Source organism: Puma concolor, chromosome C1, assembly GCF_028749965.1.
Source record: "Puma concolor isolate L17-30 chromosome C1, mPumCon1.1.hap2, whole genome shotgun sequence".
In the NCBI taxonomy this organism is placed as follows: Eukaryota; Metazoa; Chordata; class Mammalia; order Carnivora; family Felidae; genus Puma; species Puma concolor.
In genome coordinates this window covers 25,568,932-25,595,052 of record NC_141674.1, presented here as the reverse complement: position 1 = coordinate 25,595,052, position 26,121 = coordinate 25,568,932, and the positions used below count along the sequence as shown (strand labels likewise).

At 41.7% G+C, this 26,121-nt stretch overlaps 1 protein-coding gene across 7 annotated transcripts in view; it reads left to right on the top strand.

Annotated features, from left to right (window-relative positions):
• The window catches only part of CSMD2 (CUB and Sushi multiple domains 2), a 602,428-nt gene that overhangs the window by 498,138 nt on the left and 78,169 nt on the right, over positions 1 to 26,121 (top strand). For all 7 annotated transcript variants that reach the window (XM_086716392.1, XM_086716389.1, XM_086716388.1 and 4 more), the window contains 5 exons: positions 4,389 to 4,577; positions 6,817 to 6,994; positions 8,377 to 8,522; positions 16,896 to 16,976; positions 17,465 to 17,578. In XM_086716392.1, the coding sequence (XP_086572518.1) occupies positions 4,389 to 4,577; positions 6,817 to 6,994; positions 8,377 to 8,522; positions 16,896 to 16,976; positions 17,465 to 17,578 (708 nt within the window). The remainder of the gene's footprint in view (positions 1 to 4,388; positions 4,578 to 6,816; positions 6,995 to 8,376; positions 8,523 to 16,895; positions 16,977 to 17,464; positions 17,579 to 26,121) is intronic.

Here is a 26,121-nt window from a genome sequence, read left to right as displayed (position 1 = left end):
GCCCCATTTTTTTCTGTACATATATTGATGTAACTATATCATTATATTATATCCAAAATTGTATCATACTATAAGTGCTGTTTTGCAGTTTTCTTTTTTAAAGTTGATTTTTTAATTATATAAGCAGTTCACAAACACACTCACCTTGTTAAAAAGAAAGGGAGGGAGGAAGGATGAAAGGAAGGAAGGAGGAAATTAAAGCCTTATGGGTAAGGCCAAGCCTTCCTTGTCTACAGCCTCCAACTCCAGGCCCATTCCCCAGAAGTAATCACTGTTGTTTTAATATGATCTTTCTGGATCTTTTTCCATGTGTTGACATGGAAACATATAACATATGTTATATGTACCTGTGAAAATATGTAATGTTTCATGAGTTCTTTGGTTGTGTTTCCTATATAAATATATAGAATGGTCTATATACATAACACTCTGATATTAGACTTTTTCATCCCTTGTCAGAGATGAATACTGACCATGGATTCAGGCTTGTCATTTAGGGAAAGGGGTATTCTACAAGGTGGGCACAGTTGGGCCGGTTACACAGGCACTGCCTCCTTAGAAGGAACGCCAGGGAGTGTGGCTGGGCTTGCCACCACCTGGGACACCTCGGGAGGAGGAGCTGGGCTTCTCACACCCATGAAGTGGCAGGGAGATGCTGTGTTTCTCACCCAGAGAGTGCTGGCCTCCTTGGTAGGAGGAAAGCTGCCCCACCCCAGGAAGCTGTGTGTGAGCTCATCACAGAGGCTGGCCCTAACCAAGAGCACATGTACCTGTCAAGGGCACACGGCTTCAGTGGGGGCATGAGCTGTCAAATGGGTCATGACACATCAGACGGCCACATTCTGTCACATGATCAGCGCTACCCTCTGGGACACACGCGTGTCTCTCTCAGGTTTCCCCTGTGTCTTCGTTTGCCAGGGCTGCTGTAACAAAGTACCACAGACTGGGAGGTAGGAGTGGGGGACTTCAACAACAGACACTTATTCCCTCACAGCTCTGGAGACTGACAAGTCCAGAGATCAAGGTGTCTGCAGGATTGATTTCTTCTGAGGGCTGTGAGGGCGAATCTGTTCCAGGCCTCTGTCCTCGCCTCTGGTGGTTTGCTGGCAATCTGGAATTCCTTGGCTTGTAAAAATATCACCCCCATCTCTGGCTTCACATCCCTGTATGTCTCCAAATTTCCCTGTTGTATAAGGACATCAGCTATATTGGACTAGAGCCCACCCTAATGACCTCATTTTAATTTGGGTAAAGATAGGCAAAGACCCTCTCTCCAAATAAGGTCACGTTCTGAGGTGTTAGAGGTTAGGACTTCAACATAGGAATTTGGGCAGGGGGCACAATTCAACCCATAACACCTCTGACAGGCCCAAGTGCTCTTCCTGAGGCTTCTCCTGTTGGATAAATGCAAGTATTGATGACACTACCATTGTGACAGGGACGGCTCCCCTGGGGCCTGCCACACACGTTGTGCCTTCACCCCTGTGACAGACATAGCCCTGCCCACTGGGTCCACATGATGGCACCAGACACTCACTGAGTTCCCCATGTGATAAGCCCACTTGCCCCTATAAAAGTTGGGCCCCTGAGTCCCTCCGACTTCATTGACATCTCCCCGTAGAAGAGACCTACTACTTCCACAGAGCCCTGGTCTCAATCTCAGTCCCTCTCACTCCCACCTGAGCTTCTGAGACACAGGCCAACACGTGGCCAGCAGCCCTCTTGTGGTGTACGCATCACTCACACTGGAGCTTCGTGTGTTCAGAAGCCCAGTCCACTGAGGATTTCCCCTTGTTGGGGGGAAGCAAGGCATAGGGCAGGGGGGTTCTAAGTATGCATTCAGAGGCCCAACACCTCCACCAGGAGTGGCTCCAACTGTGTGAGAGGCCCAAAGATGGTGGGCCTACCTCCTCCCATTTTACCTTCATGACTTGGTGGATGTTCCTCTTGAGGCTTCCCTCAGGTCACAGGCCCAGCTACTCCCTCAGTGCCTGCCTAAGCCCCACAGACCTAACGATGCCTCCTCTTATGACTAGACTTAACAAGGCCCACTGTTAGGGTCAGAGCAGCTGCTTCCCTTCAGATTTGACTTCGACTTTCTTTAGGCTTCTCATTTGTGATGGCCCCAACCACTCAGACTGGGTTGTCTCTAGTGCCAGAGACCCAGGTCTTCCCACCAAGGCCTCCTAATTTATGACAGGCCCAAATAGGGCCCACATTCTCCACCTATGCCCTCCTTAGCCCCATGGAGCTGTACCTTGTACACAGTCTCTGACCACTCACCCCAGGTTTTTCCTTTATGAAAAGACCTGTTTCTAAAAGAGCCATCTGTCCCCACTGAGAGGCATTCTGTCAAGCAGGCCCCGGTCTTTGTGGTCCCACGACTTTCTTTGAAGAAATCCAACTCCTTACTCTTTCTCAAAATTCCTTCTGTTAGATACTCTGAACTTCCTAGGCTAGAGTTTTCCTTTCTCCTCTCAGGTAGTATTCCCATAAAATTTTTACTAACAGCATAAGCCACTCATACTGGGTCTCTCAGTGTGACAAGCTAAGCTTATTTCATTAAAACTTCTTGGGGCACCTGGGTGGCTCAGTCAGCTAAGTGTCCGACTTCGGCTCAGGTCATGATCTCATGGCTCAGGAGTTCAAGCCCCTCCCTCCCCCCCCCCCCCCAACCCCGTGTCGGGCTCTGTGCCGACAGCTCAGAGCCTGGAGCCTGCTTCGGATTCTGTGTCTCCCTCTTTCTCTGCCCCTCCCATGTGCGCTCCCTCCCTGTCTCTCAAAATAAATAAACTTTAAAAAGTTGTTTTAAAAACTGTATCTGTTCCCACCATAGTGTCTCCCTGTGGGGCAAACCCAGCTGCTCTCCCTGAGGAGTGCTTCTTTAAGAGAGCTAATCACTCTTTGGGTTCATTTCTGCCTATAGGCCCAACCTCTCTCTTTGAAGCTTCTTCTGCTAGAACAGGCTCTGAGATTTTTGAAAGCAGTCCAAGTGTCTCTCTTTCTGAAAAGCCCAGCTCCTTCCACGTGAGAAAGTTCCTATAAGAGACTCTCCCTCTGGCTGCTCCTAGCTTCTGATGTGAAGCCACTCTTTTCTGGCTCCTCACCATTGCTGGGTCCACAAGTTCCCACTGAGGCTTTTCTATAGAGACCCAGTCCATTCATTCGGTCACCTCACTGGGCAACAGGCTCCCTGCTTCTACTAACCTTCATTTGCCAAATTGCCCAGTACCCCTTGCTACTGCCAGGGCCACGTGTCTTCTTTGGCTGACCAGCCACCCCCTCCCACCACAGCCGCTCCATTTTTTGACACAGGCAATTACCTCAATGATTTCCCAGTGAAACCTGCCCGGTTCCTCCCACCGAGGCCTCCCTCAGGAAGATGTTGACTGGAAATACACAACATAGTCACCATCCCAGAAGGAGGGCTCTGAAAATGTCAGCTTCGTGATCATTGTTATTTATGTTGTTATTACATGTAATGAATTCAGCCACTTCCATGGAGCATTCATTTGATCTCAACTCCCAATGAGAATTTCCACTGTGGAAAGCTCTGTCTACCCCACTGCCAGTTTCCTGTGTAGGGTGGGCCTGATTCCGGACACAACAGCTGTTCTTTTTCCTGTGGATCCAATTAATCAGAGTCTATGCTCTGTGCACATGCTCAGTAAACCCCTCTGCAACCCCTCCCTGTTGGGACAGGCCTCCAGTACTTCCATCAAGGTATCTCCTTTTGAGTTGGACTCACCTATTCTCAAGGAAGTCGCTTTCTTGCTCTTTGGAGGGACTTTTTTGTATTACAGTCACACATATTCCTTTTTATCTAACAATTCCCTCTGACAAGCTTTTCTTCTAGTCACAAGATTGACTTACTCCTGCCAAGTTCCCTCCATCTTGAAAGGTTCTAGTTTCTCAGAGTCAGAAAGACCCCACTCAAGTCCTCCCCTGACTGCTTCCTTTGTTTGTGATCTAGAACATGGTTGTCAGGATTAAATGAGATGATCCACATGAAAGAACCCTGGCCCCAAGCAGGTACTCAATGAATAAGGGTTCAACCTAGCATTGTCTTCCCTAAACCTTTTTCTCCCATGGAGACAGTAATAACAGATAACATTTATTTAGCTCTTACTATGTGCCATACTGTACACAGAGCTATGCATATAATATCCCACTTAATCCTCACAATAACTATTTTCTAAATAGGAAAACAGAGGCAGAGAAAAATTAAACGTCTTACCCAAAGCCAACAACTAGTAAATGACAAAGGTCCATCGGAGTCCAAGTCTTGGTGCTTCACCATTATGCTTACTTTCTGCTGCTCCTATATTCTGGTTGAGGGGAAAATGTCCAAAGAGAATAAAGTAACCTTCTCTCCTGATCTTTTCCAGCCTATGAACTTCAAGAGTGCCCAGACCCAGAGCCGTTTGCCAATGGCATTGTGAGGGGAGCTGGCTACAATGTTGGACAATCAGTGACCTTCGAGTGCCTGCCAGGATATCAACTGATGGGCCACCCCGTCCTCACATGTCAACATGGCACCAACCGGAATTGGGACCACCCCCTACCCAGGTGTGAAGGTATGTCCCTCCTCATCCATAGTGACTCCTCCTAAGGAGACTGATCAGAGTACTCCCATGCCCCATGGAAGCACCCATGCTGGGGAGTCCAGGAAAAACTTGTCCATCCTGTTTTCATATGGAAAGAACCCAGCCTGTCTGGGCAAAGAGTCCTAGGCACAGACCTCTGGGCCAACCTTGGGAGGACCTGGAGGAAATGTGGGCCACAGCCAAGGGAATACCTACTCAACCCTTGGGAAACCCAACCCATCAGAAGGGAAGACTCTGTAATCTTTATCTCTTTCCTGAGATCTACACTTGTATATCCAAAAACTTTTTAAAGAGCTTCACTTATCCAGAGGCACCTAAATCCTAATATATTAGAAATTAAAGGCATCGTTTTTCTGTCATTCAATGGAAATCCATCTAGTGAAGGGCACCTTTAGTCACCTGGTTACTTGGACCTTATTTGGGCCCCTCCCTCTCCCCCATCTGACTTATTCACCAAGTCTTGATAATTCTACATCCTGATTACCTTTCAAATGCATCCACTTCTCTCTATCTACTGCCTCTGCCTTAATCCAGGCCACCACTTTGATGAGGCTCCTCACTGGTCTCCCAGCCTTCAGTCTTGCCCTCCTCAATCCATTTTTCCGAGTGTAGCCAGTGTGCATTTTCAAAACCATCAACATACTCCAGACACTCCCCTGCTCAGAAGCCAGCAAGGCATCCTCATCTCTCTTGGGTAAATTCCAAACTCTTTTAGGTAGCGCACCATGTCCCTCAGGGCCTGGTCCCTGCATACCCCCCAGGATTCTCCATGCTCGCAGATTTTATGTCTGAAGCTGAAATACTTGCAGTCATCCCAGTGTACCCTGTTCTCTTGCCTCTGGTTCTTAGTACATGCTGTCCCTCCCTCATAGAACATCACTCTCCTCTCTTGCCTTGTCTACTTAGCCTTGTCATCCCTCAGGTCTGAGTCTAAATGGAAATAATACCAAGAATCCTTGCCCACCCTCACAAGACCAGAGGAGGGGTCCTCCAGTTGTTCCCGTGGCATTCCGTGTTGACAGCGTGTTCCACCCTATGCTGTAAACACCAATCTACTTAGCTGTATCCCAGTGGGCTGTGAGTGCTACAGAGCAAAACCAGGTGCCACAGTATCCTTGCTCCCCTTCATTTCCCCAGGCTGCGCCTGACACTGACACTGAGTGGATGTCCAGTATGTGTAGGAAAGGGGGTGTGTCCATGCATACCCCTTTCAGGATGCATGTGCATTCACAGGAACCGTATCTTCTGCCTAGAGGCATTGGGATTCTTTCTCTTCGCTTTGGTCTGCCCCCATCCAGATGTCTGCTTGTTGCCTCATGCCAGCCACATGTACTCATTAGTCTGGACCAGGGGGTGTTTGTATGTATGTTTGGTTTTTTGCCCTTTTTTCTCCTCCCTGGTGACTGAATCAGAACATTATGGAGACTTCATGGCCTCTTCATCCCCTTACCCAAAGCCTACATCAGAGTGAACCTAAAATTGGGTGTTACTTTCAAGGGACAGAAAAATAGGGATAGAAGATCATATCTATGCAGCAAATGCCTTCTCTGTGATCTGAGTACCAAGCTGGATATTTTACTTGCCTCAGTTTATGGAACCACCACCACAGTGCTACATGGGGATACCCTTATTCCCATTTCACAGGTGACGAAAGAGTCTAGACTAATGTCTAGGGCCATCCAGCCAATAAATGGTTTAGCCATGATTTGAACCCAACTTTGGTCTTCACTACAAGAATCCACATCTCTTGGTCAAGACCAAATGTACCACTCTAAGAATCTTGAAGCAAATAAAGAGAGAGAGAGGAATACTCCCATAATTTCCTAGTTCATCCCAGCAAAAGAACTACAGCCCTGACTCTGAATTCTTTCCTCCTCTCCATTCCTAGGAAGGGAGAAGGGAGAGCTCCAGTGGGTCCTTCCTTCTGGGCTGGTCTCATCCATAAGAAGAAGAGAGAGGCCAGGGGCTGAGGCTGGCCCCCAGAGGCATGTGCTCTGAAGGTCAGGGGCCAGATGAGGAGTGGTGTGCTAGGACCAATAGGGAAAACCACACATGGTCATCTGCAGCCCCATCACCTCTCCCCATGACTCCTGACCTCCCTGAGCAGGATAATTTGTGCTGGGTGCCTACACTTTGTAAGGAAGTCATCTGAATTTTCAGGTGGGGGGTGATCTCCCACTCATCTGTGTTTGTGTCCCTTCCCTGGCAGTCCCCTGTGGTGGGAACATCACCTCTTCCAATGGCACTGTGTACTCCCCGGGCTTCCCCAGTCCATACTCCAGCTCCCAGGACTGTGTCTGGCTGATCACCGTGCCCATTGGTCATGGCGTCCGCCTCAACCTCAGCCTGCTGCAGACAGAACCCTCTGGAGACTTCATCACTGTCTGGTAGGGCCAGCTGCCATGTCGACAGCCAATTAGAAAGGGGTTTTAATTGGGCTCTAAACTGGGGTTACTCATTTCTTTGTTTAGAAAACCAAGAGCTGCATGGTTTTAAGTGGTCGTCCACCTCCTGGCTTTCAAATAAACGTAGTTAATGAGGGCTCAGCTTCAAATTACCTTTTGTGACTCCTGGAAGGGAGAGGAATGGCAGGGCAGTGATTTCCAACCTGGAGTCCCACCTCGGGGTCAGAGGACAAGTGGGTGGGTGTATGAATAGGAATGGTCATAGCTACACAAACTTTTCTCAGTTTTTCCAGAGTCCAAACCAAAATCCTACATTTACCTAACATAAGCTACCCAGACTAGCGACAGTTTGGGGGTAGAATTCTGTGAAGTCCCACTGATCATCTCCTGCTGAGCCAGTATTGTCCAACACAACATTCAGCAGTAATGGAAACATTCTGTATCTGTGCTGTCCAGTACCATAGCCACCAGCTACAGGTGACCACTGAGTACTTGAATGTGACTAGAGTGACTGAGGAACTGACTTTTAAACTTTATTTAATTTTAATTAAATGTAAACAGCCACATGTGGCTTACTGGTTACCAAATTGACGATTCCACACTGAGAGTTAGAATATCTTGAATGAATATTAAAATGGGAAAATGAATTATTAATCAATAAGTGTAGTCTCCTAGACAGTCCTTTCCAAACCACCGGATCTTTGGACAAATATATAATTTAAAAATTCTTTTGTTTGGGAGTTACTGCCATTCTAGGAATCAGCAGGGGATCGTGGGATTCTCTTGCCCAAATTCCCAGGGCTGGATAACTATAATCAGACTGCCCTGGATTAATTTCCAGTTTCCTTTCCAGGCTATGGCTAAGAACAGATAGGAGGGACTAGATACATTTCCAGGGAAGGAATCCTTTGCCTAGAAGGACAACTGGGGATATCTCTGCTTGGGAACAAGGAAGTGGGGCTGGCATGGATAGTAACATGAGCTTCCTGCAGCTCTTCCTCAGCCCCATCCTACTGCTGTTCAGTCTCAGAGAACCTGTGATAAGACCTGCATCCCTGCCCAGTGGCTCCAGTGGCTTCTTGGGTGAGACTGTTGCCCCCAAGCCCATTATGGAGGCTGGGCTGGTGAAGAATCAGGTGAATGAGGAGTCAGTGTGAGCCTTGCTGGCTCTATCAGCTTTGTCAGCAGACTGAGTTGGGAGAGATTAGAGGGAGGTCTACAGGACATTGGAGAAAGACAGTGTCAAGCACAAGAAGAGTCACAGCCTCCCACTCCAGGTCTCTTTGAGGGCCACAGATGGAACCGGGTGGAGCAGGCAGCCGTGGTAACTCATGACATGCCAGCACCTTCTTTCCTATGTGCAGGGATGGGCCTCAGCAGACAGCTCCACAGCTTGGAGTCTTCAGCCGAAGCTTGGCCAAGAAAACAGTGCACAGTTCATCCAACCAGGTCCTGCTCAAGTTCCACCGTGATGCGGCTATGGGTGGGATCTTCGCCATAGCCTTCTCTGGTCAGTATGGAAGCCTGGTGTGAAAGAGGGGCACTACGCTCTTGAATCAGGGCTGCACTTGACCCCTGGCTCCACTATTCACAATTGTGTGATTCTGAATGAGTTACATAGCTTCTCAGCCTCAGTGTCCTTGGAGTTATAAGACTTCCATGTATTCACCTATGTGAAATCTCCCAGCACGGGGCTCCATACTTGTAAGTTTTCCTCCTTCACACACACTCTAGGGCAGAGAGGCACATGATGCTGACCCTTGGTGCCAAATCCAAGCTTAGAGGCAGCAGGATGAGGCTTCTCACCCAGCTGGTTCACATCCACTCACTGGCTGGGTTTTCCACTTACTTGTGCCCCAGCTTGTCCCTTGGCACCCTCTAGAGGGCTGTCCCACTCCGCTGGAATCCAGGGCTTCTGTTGACCTCACAGGAAGTGCTGTGCACAAGTGAAGTCATGGAGAATTCAAGCAGGAGGAGCATGAACAATTCAGGGTAGGTTTGTCCTTATTGGCAGCCAGTTTTCTTCTGAGAGCCCCAAGTTGCGGACCCGGATACTTCCTCATTTTTGTTATAGTGGATATAGCAGAGAAAAACTTATAGAAAGTTCTCTGTGGGCTTATGTCCATCTATAGAATAATCCTCCATATTACAGTTTGCAGAGCATTACATATATTTGAACTGGAAATCAGGAAAGCTTGACTTTATTCCTGGCTCCATCTTGCAAACACTGGGTTTTATCAGATTTTAAAATTTTTGCCAATCTGGTGGATTCATGAAATAGCATTTCACTCTTATGTTAATGATGAGGTGAGCATCCTTTCATATCTTCATTGACTATTCATGCTTCCTGCTCTGTGAAATGCCTGCTCCCCATAGAGCTTTCTTCCTCCAAGGAGACAGAGATAACAAACCAATAAGCAGACAAATAAAATCTTTGCAATTTGTAATAAGTTGCTATGAAGGAAACAAATAAGATAGCAAATGAAAGGTGGGGAACTCTGCTTCATGTAGAACAATTGTGGAAAACCTGTTGAGAGGCGATATCTGAGACAAGAACTAAAGAAAAAGAGGGAGGTAGACATGGAGATTGGGGAGCAGGACTGGTGTGGGGGAAAGAATGTCTGCCTTTCTGTAGGCAAATATTAGCTCTAAATAAATTCCTTCCCATATAAGGACTAATAAGTATAAAAGACAAGTACTTTAAAGAGACCTATGAACAAGATTCTGCGGTATTTTTTAATGAGAAAATAGGATTTGAACTGCAGAGAAAAATGCCCTTGAAAACATATAGTTTAGGAAATAGAAGTAAATTTTGGAAAGCATAGAAGTCTAGACAATATGGACTCCAAATAAGATAAATAAAAGGGGAGCTAAATGTCTTCCCTTCCTGAACAATTCAGTCCTAAAGCTGTTAAATGGGACGAAGCAAAGTGACATCCATGCCTTCAGGGCGTGAGCCAGGCTGGGGTGTCAGAGGGGAGAGGGAGTCCACGCTGCCCAGGCACAGGGCTGGCATGGGGTGTCCAGGCTCTGAGCAAATGGAAGGAACATCCATGTGAGGTAGGAGCCCCAGCAGAATGAGGAGGGTATCCACACTGAGGACCCATCAGAGTCTGGGGTGGGGGATGCAGTGAGTAGGGTATTCATGTAAGGGGGCTGTGGCAGGAGAGATGGGAACTCAGTTCCCTACAGGTGACTGATCAAATAAGTGAATATATCAAGGACAACAGGTGTCTCACTGAAAGAGAAGAGGGTTAGAAATATGGAAAGAACAAAAACTGGAATATACCCAGGGAATTGGGTTGGAATTGGAGGTATCAGTGTGAGCTATGGTTTTCAATATGTACATACAGATATAGAAGGAAATGAGGGTGTGAATGTGGGTGTGTACACGTACATACATCCCTTAACTCTTTCCACTAAAAGGGCTTTGAAGTAATGACTCCTCAATAGCAATGAACACATCTAGCTCCAGTTACTGGTTTCCAATAGCATTTTCACTTGAATGGACCAAAACACCTTAAAGAAATGCTGACTCCAGGACTGAGGCAGAGAAAGTACAAGATGAGCCTGGAACATTTTATGGCAGAAAGCAAGGAACTACTCAAGGAATGATGCAGACGTGACAGAGGGACATAGACACGGGCTTGAAGGGGCTCCCAGTGACCATAATGGGGATAATTTGAGCATCCAAGGAATTAATATTGGTAACAAACTGTAGCTGATTGAATAAACCAGGACACCATGTATATCCAAACAGGTATAAGTTAGTTAAACAGTTAATTAAATATTATGAGGAACAGAATATTTCCATACCTTCAAACTATCTCCTCACACGATAATCACAAAGGGAAAAAAGAACAGCTTTAGAGTGGAGAAGCCTGGAGGACAGCACCTTAATTAAGTGATCCAGGTGAGCATCATGAATAACAGGACAAACTGAAATCATACCCCACCAGACTGGGTACAAAGAGAAGAACCCAGCATCCCCTCTGTGATAGTCCCATAAAGATGCACAACTTGAATCCAGCTATGAGGAATGTGTCAAACGTAAAGTGAGGGTAATGTAAAATAGTATTACAGACTAGCAATTAACTGCCATAGAATCTTCAAAAGTGTAAAAGCCATGAAGGTCAAGGAAAGACTTTGGGACTCTTCCAGACTAAAAGGACATGACAACGAAATACAGTGTATGATTCTGAACTGGATCATTTTGCTATTAAGGATTTTACTAGGGCAAGTGGTAAAACACTAGTGGACATGGTGACTAGTTGGAAGTACCATATCAGAGGTAATTTCCTGCTTTTAGTGCTTGTATGTGGTTTTTCAGGGTAATGTGCTTGTTTGTTGGAAAAGCACACTAAAATATTCTGTGGTTATGGAGCATAATGTCGGTCATTTTCTTCTGGTTCATGAAAAATGTTTTTTGTACGATGCTGCCAACTTTTCTTATACCTTTGTGATAGTTTCAAATTAAAATTTTTATTTGCAAGGGGAGCTAGATAATAAAAAAAAATTTTAAAGACAAATGTAGCAGCACAATTAAATTGGCATAAGAATCAACAAAGAGCAGAATCAACAGTGCAGAAAAACAGTTCAGAGATGTGGAATAAAAGCCCAACACAAAGAAGAAAGTGAGCAAATATTTGAAAATTATAGAGGAGACAATGGCAAATAGATCCAGTAAACAAAGAACATACTGATTAAAAAGTATCTATGACAAAAAGAGCCAGATGGAATAGAAATAATAAAATAAAACTCTTCTGAGATGAGGGAAAAACTGTGCGTATAGAACAAAAGAGCTCACTACATACCAGGAAAAATCAAAACCAGCCTGGCAAGTTTTTCAAATCTCAGGGCTGAAGGGTAGAAGAAATCTACCAGAATCCAGGCTGAGAAAGTTAACTACAAGGAGCCAAAATCAACAATCCTGTGCCTAATTATTCTTGGCATTCAATTCCAGAAAATAAAAGAGGCATTTTTATAGATGTTTAAGGAAGAAGACACTTGGGAACGTCACATGTGAAGGCAAGAGACAGTCATCTGCAGACATCCAATTAAAATCATTGTCCCCCACATCTCAATTTGAATTGTTCCTCAAGGATGTAGCCATCCACTGAGGAATGAACCAATAACTCAATTCAGAGAAGTTGTATGAAAGATTAAAATGGAAGCACTAACTAGCTAACCACAGATTTAAGCAATAATAATTGAAAACATAGATTCCAAACAGAATACAAATAATTCTTTAAAATTTTTAAGAAATCATTTCATATTAACAAATACCCAAGTAGTTAGAAGAGGTATAGGAGAAAGGAAATATCCTTTTCTCTCATGGGGGTAGAATCAGTAGATATTATTCAATTCCTAACTTTGATAATTAGAAAAATCAGGGTTCTGAGTATATATTTTAGTCACTAAGAAGTTGAAAATAGGTTATAGCACTTTTAAATCACTGAAAGAAAAAAAGTAAGCAAAACATAGCTCATATACAAAAGGTGGAAAGCAATGGAAACTATAGGAACAAAGATACAGACAGTGCAGAATTAAACAATAAAATAAAATCGTTCAGTTACTATGGCAAATACAAATTTATCAAAGCCCAATTCCCTATGAAAAACGCAAAGACTCTTAGATTAGGTTAAATAAAATTTAGCTATATTTTCCATCCGGGAACACTACTAAGGTACAGTGACAGTTTGAACATAAAAGGATGGGTAGTGATGTATTTGGCAAATACAAACAACAATAGCAATCAAAGAGTAGCCTTCAAAGCAAAAAGCATTAAATGGAAAAAGTAGGCTCTTAATATTAGAGAATAACCTGTAATAATGTTTAAAATGATAATCCTGATGGGAAGATTGCAGGAAGATGCTCCCTTGGTGGTGGGCAGTGTGAAAATGCATATCAAAAAGCTATACACAGTGTGATCAACCACAGTCAAACATTTTTGGTTGTCTGCAGAGCCCGTAATGATCTCCTTAGCTGCCTCTCTCACATGGGCAATTGTCAACTATGTTTGTATATTCTACCCCACTCCGTGTCCACCGCCAACCCCAGCCACAGTGGCTTGAACAATAGGTGGGCCCTGACCTGACTCCAGCAGAGGGAATCAGGTGTCCTCTCTCGGGAACTTGAAGTTGAACCAAAGAGATTCTAGATTCATCTGCAGAAGAGGGACGATATAAATCCAAGTGGCCTGGATTGCCTGTCTTCTCCTGTCCTTGTAGACTGAGAAATAGAAAGTTCTGATTTGTGGAAAGAAAGTGACCAAGACATGTGGGGAAGGTTTCCTGGGTTCCTGGTGGACCCCAGTTCCTTGTCCTCCACCTTTATGAAGCCTGTATACAGATCCACATTCGCATTCTCTCCTCTCTGAGAGGCTTTTTGTTTTTCACGTATTCTTACCCTGAGTTGATTTGTGTTACTTACAGCCAAGATTTCTAATTAATAATGATCTAGGACCCACCAATCCTATTTCCAGGAATTGTGTAAAGATACGTATATAAAGATATTCCTTGAACTGTGACTTAAAACTGATAAATTAGAAACAATCCAGGGCACCTGTGTGGCTCAGTCGGTTGAGCATCAACTCTTGATTTCAGCTTAGGTCATGATCTCACAGTTCATGGGATAGAGCCCCACATCAGGCTCCGCGCTCACAGCATGGCACCTGCTTGGGATTTTCTCTCTCTGCCTACATGTCTCTTCATATACTAACTTGGCTTTAAAAGCTTCATATGAAAGGCCAGCCCAGCACACCCAATAGAATGGAAAAGAGTATGTCCAGAAAGAATCCATAAGAGGGTACAATATGCAGTGACCCACAATGGCTGTTGCTGAGCTGGCTACCACTTGTCGTAAAGCAATGAGCCCTCCCCACCAGTTAACATGTTAACCTATACTGGAATCTGATTAAGCTGTATCAGGGCTTCACCCCCAAGGAGCAAGGGAAGTAAGGACAAAGTGAAACAGAGGAGTCCAAATGTCCTCCCTGCCCTTGAGTTCTTTAACAATAACATGGTAGATGTAGTGTGTGCTCTGGGAGGAGGAGGGGTTGTCTGTAAAAGACCGAAGGTCATGCACCAAAAGGCTAACGGTGGTTATGCCTGGTGGTGGTGGGACTTGGGGAATTTTCATTTTTTTGTTTTTCAGTATTCCACCAGCTTTCTGCATTGAGCAGAAATGTGTAATTCTTTTTAACATAATGGGAAATCTACCCCAATCAAACTAGTAACCACAATATATTAAACACTCAGGCTGTGTTTAAGTGAGGATTTCTTGTTACTGATTTTTTTTCTGGAAGTTAGGCACCTACTTAGCATCTTTACATGGAACGTCTGATTTCCAAGAATAGATTATTGATGTTCAGTAGGAGATGCTCATACTTTAAAAAGGTCATACGCTTTAATCATTCCTGGTTTTTTTCCTTTTTCTCAAATTTTTATTTAAATTCCAATTAGTTAATATACAGTATAATATTAGTTTAAGGTGTAGAATTTAGAGATTCAACAATTCCTTACATCTCATGGTGCTCATCACGACAAGTGCCTTCCTTAATCCTCAGCACCTATTTAACCCATGTCCCCCACCCCCCACCTACCTCTCCTCTGGTAACCATGGGTTGGTTCTCTATAGCTAAGAGTCTGTTTCTTGGTTTGCCTCTCAGTTTGCTCCCTATGTTTGTCTTTTTTCTTAAATTCCACATATGAGTGAAATATGGTATTTATCTTTCTCTGACTTCTTTCGCTTAACATAATACCCTTTAGCTCCATCCACATAGTTCCAAGTGGCAAGATTCCATTCTTTTTATGGTTGGGCAATATGCCATCGTATATATACACCACATCTTCTTTATCTGTTCATCAGTCAATGGACATTGGGGCTCTTTCCATAATTTGGCTATTGTTGATAATGCTGCCATAAACATCAGGGTGCATGTATCCCTTTGAATTAATATTTTTGTATCCTTTGGGTAAATACCTAGTAGTGTAATTGTTGGATCCAAAAACGTATAAACAACTTGGAAAACTCAACACCTAAAAAACAAATAATCCAGTTTCAAAATGGGCAGAAGACATGAACAGACATCTTTCCAAAGAAGACATACAGGTGGCCAAGAGACACATGAAAAGATCCTCAACATCACTTATCATAAGGGAAACAGAAATCAAAACTACAATGAGATATCACCTCACGCCAGTCAGAATGGCTAAAATTAACAACACAGGTGTTGTTCAACAGGTGTTGGCGAGGATGTGGAGAAAGGGGAACCCTCTTACACCGTCGGTGGGAATGCAAACTGGTGCAACCACTGTGAAAAACAGTATGGAGGTTTCTCAGAAAGTTAAAAATACAACTACCCTATGATCCAGAAATCATTCCTAGTTAAAAAAAAAAAAAAGAAGAAAGAAAAGAAAAAGAAAAAAATGCATAAAAGATGCATATATAGAAGGATATTTATCACAGTTTTATTTTAAATTGCAAAACCTTGGAAACCTAAATGGTTAATAATAGAGCATCTATTAAATATATTCTAGTCAATCATACAACTAAATCCTATGAACTCATTTCAATCACTTTTTAAGAAATTTAATTACAAGGGTGCCTGGGTAGCTCAGTCAGTTGAGCATCTAACTCTTGATTTCAGTTCAGGTCATGATCCATGCATGGGTCATGGGATCAAGCCCCATGTCCGGCTCCTTGCTAAATGTGGAGCCTGCTAAAGATTCCATCTCTCTCTCCCTCTGCCCCTCTCCCTTGTTCGCACTCTCTCTAGAAAAAAATTTTTTAAAGAAATTTAATTACATAGGGAAATTCTTGCAATATAAGAGTGAGTGCACAAGGATCAACGCAAAGTACACAACACGCTGCAAGTGTTGTAAGAGAAAAATATATGTGCAGAAAGTATATACTATAAGAACTTACAGTAAAAGATTAACAGTGGTTATCTGAATGACCAGTGGAGGACTTTAATTTTCTTCCTACTATTTTCATAGAAAATCTCATATTTTCTCTAGCAATCATGTATTACATTTGTAATTTTTTAAAGAGAATGTTCTTTTTTAAAAAACATAGTGGGTTTGGGGTGACTTTGGAAGTCATCATAACAGCAGCAACACTGGCAACAGCAGCTCACACTTGCATAGCACCAAATTGTATGCCATGTAGTAAACGGAAGCCAAGTTATGAGCCCATATTGGGCTCTGCCTCAGTAACACCATGCACACACAGTCCAGTCTCTGCCCAGAGGGATGGTTTTCCATTTGGAAAGTCCACCGAAGCCAGAGATGTTTGGCCAAAGGTCAGAAGGGAAACCAGCTGGCTTTAATGGGCACTCACATGAGCCACACACAGTACTTAGATGCTGAGCAGTGGAAAGAATATGGGATTTGAGAGCAGCCAGACCTGGATTCAAGCCCCCTGTGCCACTTACTTCCTGTATGACCATGGAGAAGTAACTGAACCTTTCTGAATCTCAGCTGCCTCATTAATAGAGTAAGAACGCCTCACAGGGGGACCAGCCATCATGAGAGTTAAAGGTGACAGTGTGTGAAGGTGCCTGACTTATAATAGGTGCTCAGGAAATGCTTCTCTCCCCTTCGTTCAGTGCTAGTGACCATCACTGACTTCTTAGATGCTCTCTCCTTTTTGTTGGTGTTACCATATGGCTCCTAGGTTTTGCATCAGAAAAAAAAAAAAAAAAGATGACAGCAGATAAGCAAAACAGTACTTGGCTAAACTTACCCTGTGTACAGATCAATAGTCACTAGGATCTATGTGAATGAATGAGGAAGGAGAAGGTGAGGGATTGAACGAGTAAATGGCTACCTGCCCCAAGAATGGTGTTCTTACACCGGCTTGTCTGCTTCTGTCTTTTCAGCTTATCCACTCACCAAATGCCCTCCTCCCACCATCCTCCCCAACGCTGAAGTCGTCACAGAGAATGAAGAATTCAACATAGGTACCCTCTCCCAAACCAGCAAGGACTGTGCAGTTGAGGAGGGACTGGGTTGGGGTGGGGCTGGCCAGCAAGGCTCATCTCTCCCTCCAGTCCACGAGAAACAGTAGGCCCAGTGCAAGATGGGTAATGTTCTGTCAACAGAGTCTGCACCAAAAATACCAATACTTCCTTTTAGCCATAGCTAGACAGAGGAGACAGGAAGGCAGTTTTCTTCTGTGATTCAAGTCAGTATGTTCTTGAGAAATAAGTCCACACAAGACACTATAAAAAGTTCCTGGAATGTGGAAACATTCTTAGGCTTAGCAAGGCTGAGCTGTGAGAAGTAGGCAGCAGTTTTCTGGGTCATTTGAGTGGAGTTGAGTGGTTGTTTAAATCTGAACATAATGGAACCCATCACTGATTGCCTTGCCTAAAAGTGGGTTGAACTACTAAGGGATGCTCTGTCCAGACTTCTCCAGGGAACCCCTATATTGGTCTCTCTTTGGCAGGTGACATCGTACGCTACAGGTGCCTCCCTGGCTTCACCTTGGTAGGGAATGAAATCCTGACCTGCAAACTTGGAACTTACCTACAGTTTGAAGGACCACCCCCAATATGTGAAGGTAATTGCACGGAACCACGCCTTTATGGATCTGGAGTTCCTCCAAAACATAGCCTTTGTTTTACTCTTCCCTATATTCCCAGTCCCTGCCCATAAAGTAAGAGGTCATTTGGTGAATGTCTGTTTGTTTGGATTAATGATTGCTCTAGAGAGATTCTCTGTCCTACTCTTAGGTCTGGGGCTACAAATTACCATAGTGACCACTTGATCAGTTCTATTTCTGTTTTCCTTTGTTCTAACTGGTATTCTCTGGAAACGGCATACTGATCATTGGAAGGAAGAGTTCTGGGACCTTGGGAAGAGGTGGGCTTGCACACCAACCTGGCCCTACTGGAGTGCAGTTATGCTCAAGGTCCTGTGTGCTGAACTAGGCAACCAAGAGTTGTCTTCATTCTAGTGTGATGCCTTGACAGAAGATGAATGGCTTCATCAAGATATCCCAACTAAGACCAAAAACCATACTCTCCACTCACCAGACATCTGACCTAGGACAAGATACTTAACTATCCTATGCCTCAATTTTCTCATCTCTACAATAAGGATAATGATATTACTTATGCCATGGACTTATTGTGAGGAATTCAATGGGTTAATGATGTAAAGCACTTTAGAACTATGTCTGGCACATAGTAACTGCCCAATGCGGGCTATTAAATTCTTACTACTGCTTCTGGTACTATTGCTACCAAATAATATTTTAGTAGTCTATGAAGAAACAGGTCAGCTTCTCCCCCACTTCTCATAAGGCAAGAGTAGAGAGTCTGCAATATAGATTGTTAGTGAGAAAGAAAGAAGCCACAGCCCTAGAACTAGGCTGCCAATACATAGAGAAAGTCATTATCTATGAGTTGAGCTGACCTACCCACACACCAGACAACCAGTCCCCAATAAAAGTGGGCTGTTGCTTTGATCTTGCTCCAGAACCTCCCTGATTTGCTCCAGACTTAGTTTCTCATCTATGGCTCTGTTTCTGTGTCTACATGGCTCCAGCCTTCTTGGCTTTACTCCTGTTCTCAGACTCATACTTCCCTCTAGGACTTGATGTTGTACTTGGCTTCTCAAGATGTGACCCTTCACTGGCTTTTTCTTTTTTTAACAATAGCAGCTTTATTGGGATATAATTCATGTACCATGTAATTCATCCATTTAAAGTGAATAGTTTGATGGTTTTTAGTATATTCAGAGCTTTGTAACCATCACACAATTTCAGAAGATTTTCATCACCTCAAAATTAACCCTGGACCCCTCAGCAGTCAACTCCCATTTCTTTCCAGACCCTCCTTCCTGCAGTTCTAGACAACCGCCAATCTAGTTTATGTCTCTATGAAATTGACTATTTTAGATCTTTCATATAAGTACAATACTACAATAGGTAGTCTTTGTGACTGACTTCTTTCACTCAGTACAATGTGTTCAGGGTTCATTCATGTTGTAGCATGTGTCAGTGTACGTCATTTCTCTTTATTGCCGAATGATGTTCCGTTGTGTAGGTACTACATTTTGTTTATCCATTCATCAGTTGATGGACAGTTGGGTTATTTCCACTTCTGGCAGTTATGAATAATGCTGCTGTGAACATTCATATACAAGTTTTTGTGTAAACATGGGTTGTCATTTCTCTTAGCTACCAGTGGAATTGCTGGGTCATATGGTGACTCTGTGTTTAACCTTTTGAGGAATGACCAGACTGTTTTCCATAGCGGCTGAATCTTTTTCCCGCCATCAGTATATAAGGTTTCCAACTATTCCACATCTTCTCTGTTATTATTATCTGTCTTTTAAATTACAGCCATCCTTGTGGTATAAAGGGTGTCTATCTCATTGTGGTTTTGATTTGTATTTTCCTGATGACCAATGATGTTGAGCATTTTTTCATATGCTTACTTTCCATTTCTATATTCTCTTTGCAAAAATGCCTATTCAGATCCTTTGCCTGTTTTAATTAGGTTATTTATCTTTTCATCATTGAGTTGTAGGAATTCTTTATATAGTCTAGATACAAGTGCCTTATCAGATACGTGATTTGAAAATTTTTTCCCATTCTGTTGGTGTTTTTTTCACTTTCTTTTTATTTATTCAAAAAATGTAATGCTTATTTTTTTGAGAGAGAGAGAGAGAGAGAGCAGAGGAGGGCAGAGAGAGAGGGAGACACAGAATCCAAAGAAGTCTAGGCTCTGAGCTGAGCCTGGTGTGGTGCCAAACTCACAGGACATGAGATCATAACCTGAGCCAAAGTCAGACACTTAACCGACTGAGCCGCCCAGGCACCCCAGTTTTTTCACTTTCTTGATAATGTTCTTTCAAGTACAAAAGGATTTTTGTGGGTTTTTTATTTTAATTTTTATTTATTTTGAGAGAGACAGAGAGAGAGAAAGTGCATGGGGGGGGGGGGAGGGGCAGAGAGAGAGAGAGAAAGGGAGAGAAAATCCCAAGCAGACTCTGCACAGTGTGGAGCCCGATGCAAGGCTTGAACTCGTGAACTGTGAGATCATGACTTGAGCTGAAACTAAGTCAGACACTTAACTGACTGAGCCACCCAGGTGTCCCTCAAGTACAAAAGTTTTTAATTTTGATGATGTTCAATATATATATTTTTTCCTTTGGCTGTTTGTGCTTTTCATGTCATATCTAAGGAACTGTTGCCTAATCCATGGAAGATTTACATCTATATTTTCTTCTAAGAGTTAATAGTTTTAGCTCTTAAATTCAGGTTTTTGATATGTTTTGAGTTAATTTTTATATATAACATGAGGTAGGGGTCCAACTTCATTCTTTTGCATATGGATATCCAGTTGCTGTGACACCATTTATTGGGAAGACTATCCTTTCCCCCATCGAATTGTCTTGGCACTCTGTTGAAAATTAGTTGACATACATAAATTTGGGGATTTATTTCTTCATCTTCAGTTCTATTATTTTTTTTCTGTAAGTCTATTCTTTTTTTTTTCATTTAAATTCCAGTTAACATACAGTGTAATATTAATTTCAAGTATAGAATTTAATGATTGAACACTTCCATACATCACCTGGTGCTCATCACAAGTGCACTCCTTAATCCCCATCACCTACATAACCTATCCCCTCACTCACCTCCCCTCTGGCAACCATCAGTTTGTTCTCTGTAGTTAAGAGTCTGTTTCTTGGTTTGCCCTCACTCTCTCTCTCTCTCTGTCTTTCCTTTTGCTCACTTGTTTCGTTTCTTAAAGTCCACATATGAGTGAAATCATATAGTGTTTGTCTTTCTCTAACTTACTTATTTCACTTAGCATAACACTCTCTAGCTCCGTCTATGTCATTGCAAATTGCAAGGTTTCATTCTTTTTTATGGCTGAGTATTATTCCACCATATATAGCTAGAGAGTGTTATGCTAACTGAAATAAGTCAGTCAGAGAAAGACAAACACTGTATGATTTCACTCATATGTGGAATATGAGTGTGAGATAGATAGATAGATAGATAGATAGATAGATAGCATCTTCCTGACTTGATCATCTTATGCCAGCACTATACTATCCTGATTACTGTAGCTTTGTAGTCTGTTTGAAATCAGGAAGTGGGAGTCCTTCAACTGTGTTCTTCTTTTGCATATTCTAGATCTGTTGAATTTCTAAATTAATTTTAGCACCAGCTTATCAAGATCTGTAAAAAAACCAGCTGGGATTTTTGTAGAGGTTTAATTGAATCCATACATCAGTCTAGGTAGTATTGCCATCTTAACAATATTAAATCTTCCAATCCATACACATAAGTTGTATTCCCATTCATAGTCCCTTCAATATATAATTTCCTTTTTTCTTTTGGCTTGTTCTACTCCTTTATACCTCAGCCATTGCCCTGTCCAATGATATCCTAGTCCCTTATGACAAGAATCAAACACTTTTCTATTATTTCAAAAGCATGCCTCTTTACCATGGCAATATAGAAAATTTGGTGAAATTCAAATCTAAAACATTACAGTGCAATTATAGAACATCAAGGAAGTTAAAGCCATCACAAAGAAAAGACACATCAGACTCAGCATTATTTGCATCACCAAAAGATAAAATGCAGCAGAAAAAAAATAATTATAAACTCAAATTCTAAACCCAACCAAGTTATCATTTAAGAGTGGGAATATATTAATGAAATCTTCAGACAGACAAGGACTATGTAAAGTTACAGCTTACTAAAAGCATAATTAACAGATATACTTCGGTGCATTAGTCAGGATAGGTCAGGCATATGTTACATTAACAAGCAATCCCCACATCTCAGTGGCTTAACACAACAAAAGTTTATTTCTCCTTCAGGCAAAATTTGCTATAGTGCAGTGACTATAATGCTGGTGACTCAATGATCCAGGCTTCTTGAATCTTGTGCTGCCATCTGAAAACTAGGCCTGCTCCTGGATCCTACAGTGCAACAGAGTAAGAGAGAATGAGAGTTGCTTAAGGGCTTTTCACGTCCTCAGCCCAAAGTGGCACACATTATTCTACTCACATCTCATTGACCAGAAATAAGCACATGGATGGAAAGTGAAGTTTTTTGTATGCTCAGGAAACAAAAATAAAACCTAATATTTGTAAAGACTGGAAATATCTACCACATTCATTAAGAAAAAAAATGAATACAGGGGTGCCTGGGTGGTTCAGTCGGTTAAATGTCCAACTTCAGCTCAGGTCATGACGTCGCAGTTCATGAATTCGAGCCCCGCGTCAGGCTCTGTGCTGACAGCTGAGAGCCTGGGGCCTGCTTCAGATTCTGTGTCTCCCTCTCTTTCTGCCCCTCCCCTGCTTGCACTCTCTCTCTCTCTCTCTCTCTCTCTCTCTCTCTCTCTCTCTCTGTCAAAAATAAATAAATATTAAAAAAAAGAAAAAAGTGAATACAGGTAATGATTCAGATGCAAAAAGTGACAATGAGCTAAGAAATCAGTAAAATAGAGTAATAATCTAAACAATACTGACTGTAGTAAACTTAAAAATACAAACACAACTGGACAGATAAATGACATTGGAGAACCTATTTAGAAGAAAGAAAAAGTGAGTTGAGGACCCTTGCTTGTTGAGGAGAAGCATAGATATTGATTAACCCTCTACATTAGTTAAAATACGTGTATTAAAAAGAAAGCTTAAATTTATAGGTCATTTTTTTAAATTATGGATAACCATGGTATCTGTAAGTTCTAAATCCATAATCAAAAATAAAGATAATAAAGATAACTCCATTAATCCAATAGAAGCATTAAAGGAGAAAAAAATTATGGTAAACAGAAAACACAAAATAAGGTAGCAAAACTAAGTGCAAATATACGTGTAACTATAGTAAATATAACTGAATAAAACTGCTAATCCAAAAAGAGAGACTTCCAGATTAAGTAAAAAACAAGTTTAACTATAGGCTTTCCATAAACTTAGACTTGAATATCTTCATCTGCCTCCCTAAAGACATAGCTAGAAAGGTCTCACTCATCCCTGCTTGAAACAAAACTTTGAAAAAATAGCAAGTACTAACCTCTAAAATCTTGTGTAGTAAAGATAATATTAGACAAAATAGAATTTAAGGCAAAAAGTTTTAAAATAAATAAAGAGGAAATTTCATGCTGATAAACATAATCTATCAAACATATATAGCAGTCATAAACTTCTGTGTACCTAACAACATGATATTGAAATATATCAAGGAAAAATTGACAGAATTATGGGGAAAAAAGGAAAAATTCACAATTACAGTTGTAGATTTTCACACACCTCTTTGAATGACAGACCAAAAATAAGTAGGTACATATAATATTTGAATGATATAGTTATATCAGTAAGTTTTGCTGCATAAAAACCATGCCAACATTTAGAGTTTTTAAACAATAACCACTTATTTCCTGCAAAAGATGCAGTTTCAATATAAATACCAGATAGATTGAAGAAGAGGAAACGATATACATGCAAATGTTAAACATAAGAAACATAATTTCAGATAATACTGCCAGCAAGGAGTATTACCAGAAATAGAGAAATTGTATAATGACAAAAGAGTTAATTCCATTACAAAAGATATATATGTTATATGCATATGATAAAAGAGCTTCAAAAAATATGAAGGAAAACTGACAACTAAATGTGAAAAGTAAAGGCAAAGTACAGAATAAAAAAAGATATTAATGATACATATATTTTTGAAAGGACTTCTGTCTAGACTATGTAAAGAACTTCAGCAACTCAATAATAAGACAATCCAATAAAAATATGGACAAGAGACTTGACTAGACACTTTACAAAATAAGAGGTATGGATAGCCAATAAGTATATGAAAAGATGCTAAACATCATTAGTCATCAGGAAAATGCAAATTAAAACCCTAATGAAATATTACTGCACACCCACGAGAATAGCTAAAACCTAAGACTGAAAATACCAAGTGTTGACAAGAATGTGGAGCAAGTGGAACTTTTATACATTGCTGGTTGGGATGTAATATTATACAGTCACTTTGGAAAACAGGTAATTTCTTTCAAAGTTAAACATATACCTGCCCTATTGCCAAGCAATTATACTCCTAGTTATTTACCTAAGAGAAATGAAAACCCATATCCACAAAAAGGCTTGTATATGAATTCCATAATAATCCAAAACTGGAACCAACCTAAATGTTCATTAATAATAAACAGAATGAATGAACAAAAAAATTGTTCTGTGATTGCTACAGAGCAATAAAAATAAATGAAGTAGTAATACACAAAACATCATGGATTGAATCTTAGAAACATAATGTTTAGCAAAAGAAACCAGGCACAAAAATAACAACATGTATGATTCCAATTGCATGAAATTCTAGTGTAATCAAAACTAATCTGTTGTTATAGAAATAATATCAGTGATTTCCTGGAGCATGGGGCAGGGCATACTAATTAATTGCAGAGAGGCGTGAGAGCAAGTTTCTGAGTGACAGAAAAAATCTATATCCTGATTATGGTAGTGGTTACACAGGCATATACATTTGCTAAAGCTCATTAAACCATGCACCTAAGATCTGTGCATTTCATTGTACATAAATTATATTTCAAAAATTTTGAATTTTAAAAAATGAATGAGTTATAAAATGCAAAAACAGCCTTACTGATAAATAAAAAGAAGTGCCTGGAACAAAGAGCCACAAAATAATCAAACCATTAGGTAAATTAAACGGAGAGAGAAAGGAGGAATATAGAAAAATAAGAAAGGAAAAATGGACTATAACCATTGAAGCAAAAGAAAATTTTTTAATTATGATCTTGTACAAATCTTGTACAAATCTGTGCCGATAAATTAATGATATGAATGATTTTCTAGGAAGGTATAATTTGATAAAATTGACCCCAGTAGAGATATAAAGTTTATACTTTCCTAATTCTTTAAAAGAAATAGAGATTGTTATCAGAGGAAACTCCATTAAAGACATCAAGACTAGATGGTTTCGTGGAAGAATACTACTAAACCTTCAAAGGCCAGACATCTTGAACATAAGGAGAAAGAAAAACTTATAAACACTAATGCCCAAATCTGATAATTGCACACAAAAAGGCAAACCTGTGGAACCAATCTCATTTGAGAGGGCGTGCCTGTTTCCCCTCAATGGAGGAGTTTCAAGTAGAAAGGTGAGAGCTTCCATTGTGTATATAAACCACAATTTCTTTATCCATTCATCAGTTGATGGACATTTAGGCTCTTTCCATAATTTGGCTATTGTTGAAAGTGCTGCTATAAACATTGGGGTACAAGTGCCCCTATGCATCCTGAGAAACTTAACAGAAGACCATGGGGGAGGGGAAGGGAAAAAAAAAAAGGTTAGAGAGGGAGAGAGCCAAAACATAAGAGACTCTTAAAAACTGAGAACAAGCTGAGGGTTGATGGGGGGTGGGAGGGAGGGGAGAGTGGGTGATGGGTATTGAGGAGGGCACCTGTTGGGATGAGCACTGGGTGTTGTATTGAAACCAATTTGACAATAAATTTCATATTAAAAAAAGAAAGAAAGAAGGAAAGGTGAGAGCTTCAAGAGCAGATCTGGTACCACCTGGACTGTACCACAAAGCCTAGAGGGAATTAAATATCAGCATACTTCCCTGACCTGTAGATATCAGGATAGTGAAATTGGAAGCATTTCAAAAGCAAGGCCGTTTTAGTCCAAGATGCCATTTTCTTTCCTTTCCCATTTACAAAATAAGAAGGAAGTTCTCCCAGGAGAAGCTAGTTAGTGCCTTCCAAAGCTCCCCCTTTCAGTAGCCTAGCTGGCTCAGTTGGTATAGCATGTGACGCTTGATCTGCGGGTCATGAGTTGGAGCCCCATGTTGGTTGTAGGGGTTACTTAAAAAAAAACGGGGGGGTGTTGCAACGCTACTCAAAGGAATCCCAGATGAGCTGTGTGAATTCTGGGCCATAGAAAGCATTTTGTCTGTTAGCCCAGACCCAGTGCTGATTAGAAAGCCTCATTTCTGTGAAGGCAGAAGGTTTGAAGGAAACAGAGGAAGTGGGTGGAGAGTGAGTAGCTAAATCTCCTCCCCAGACAGCCTCATCTCAAACTGTAATCCAGGAATT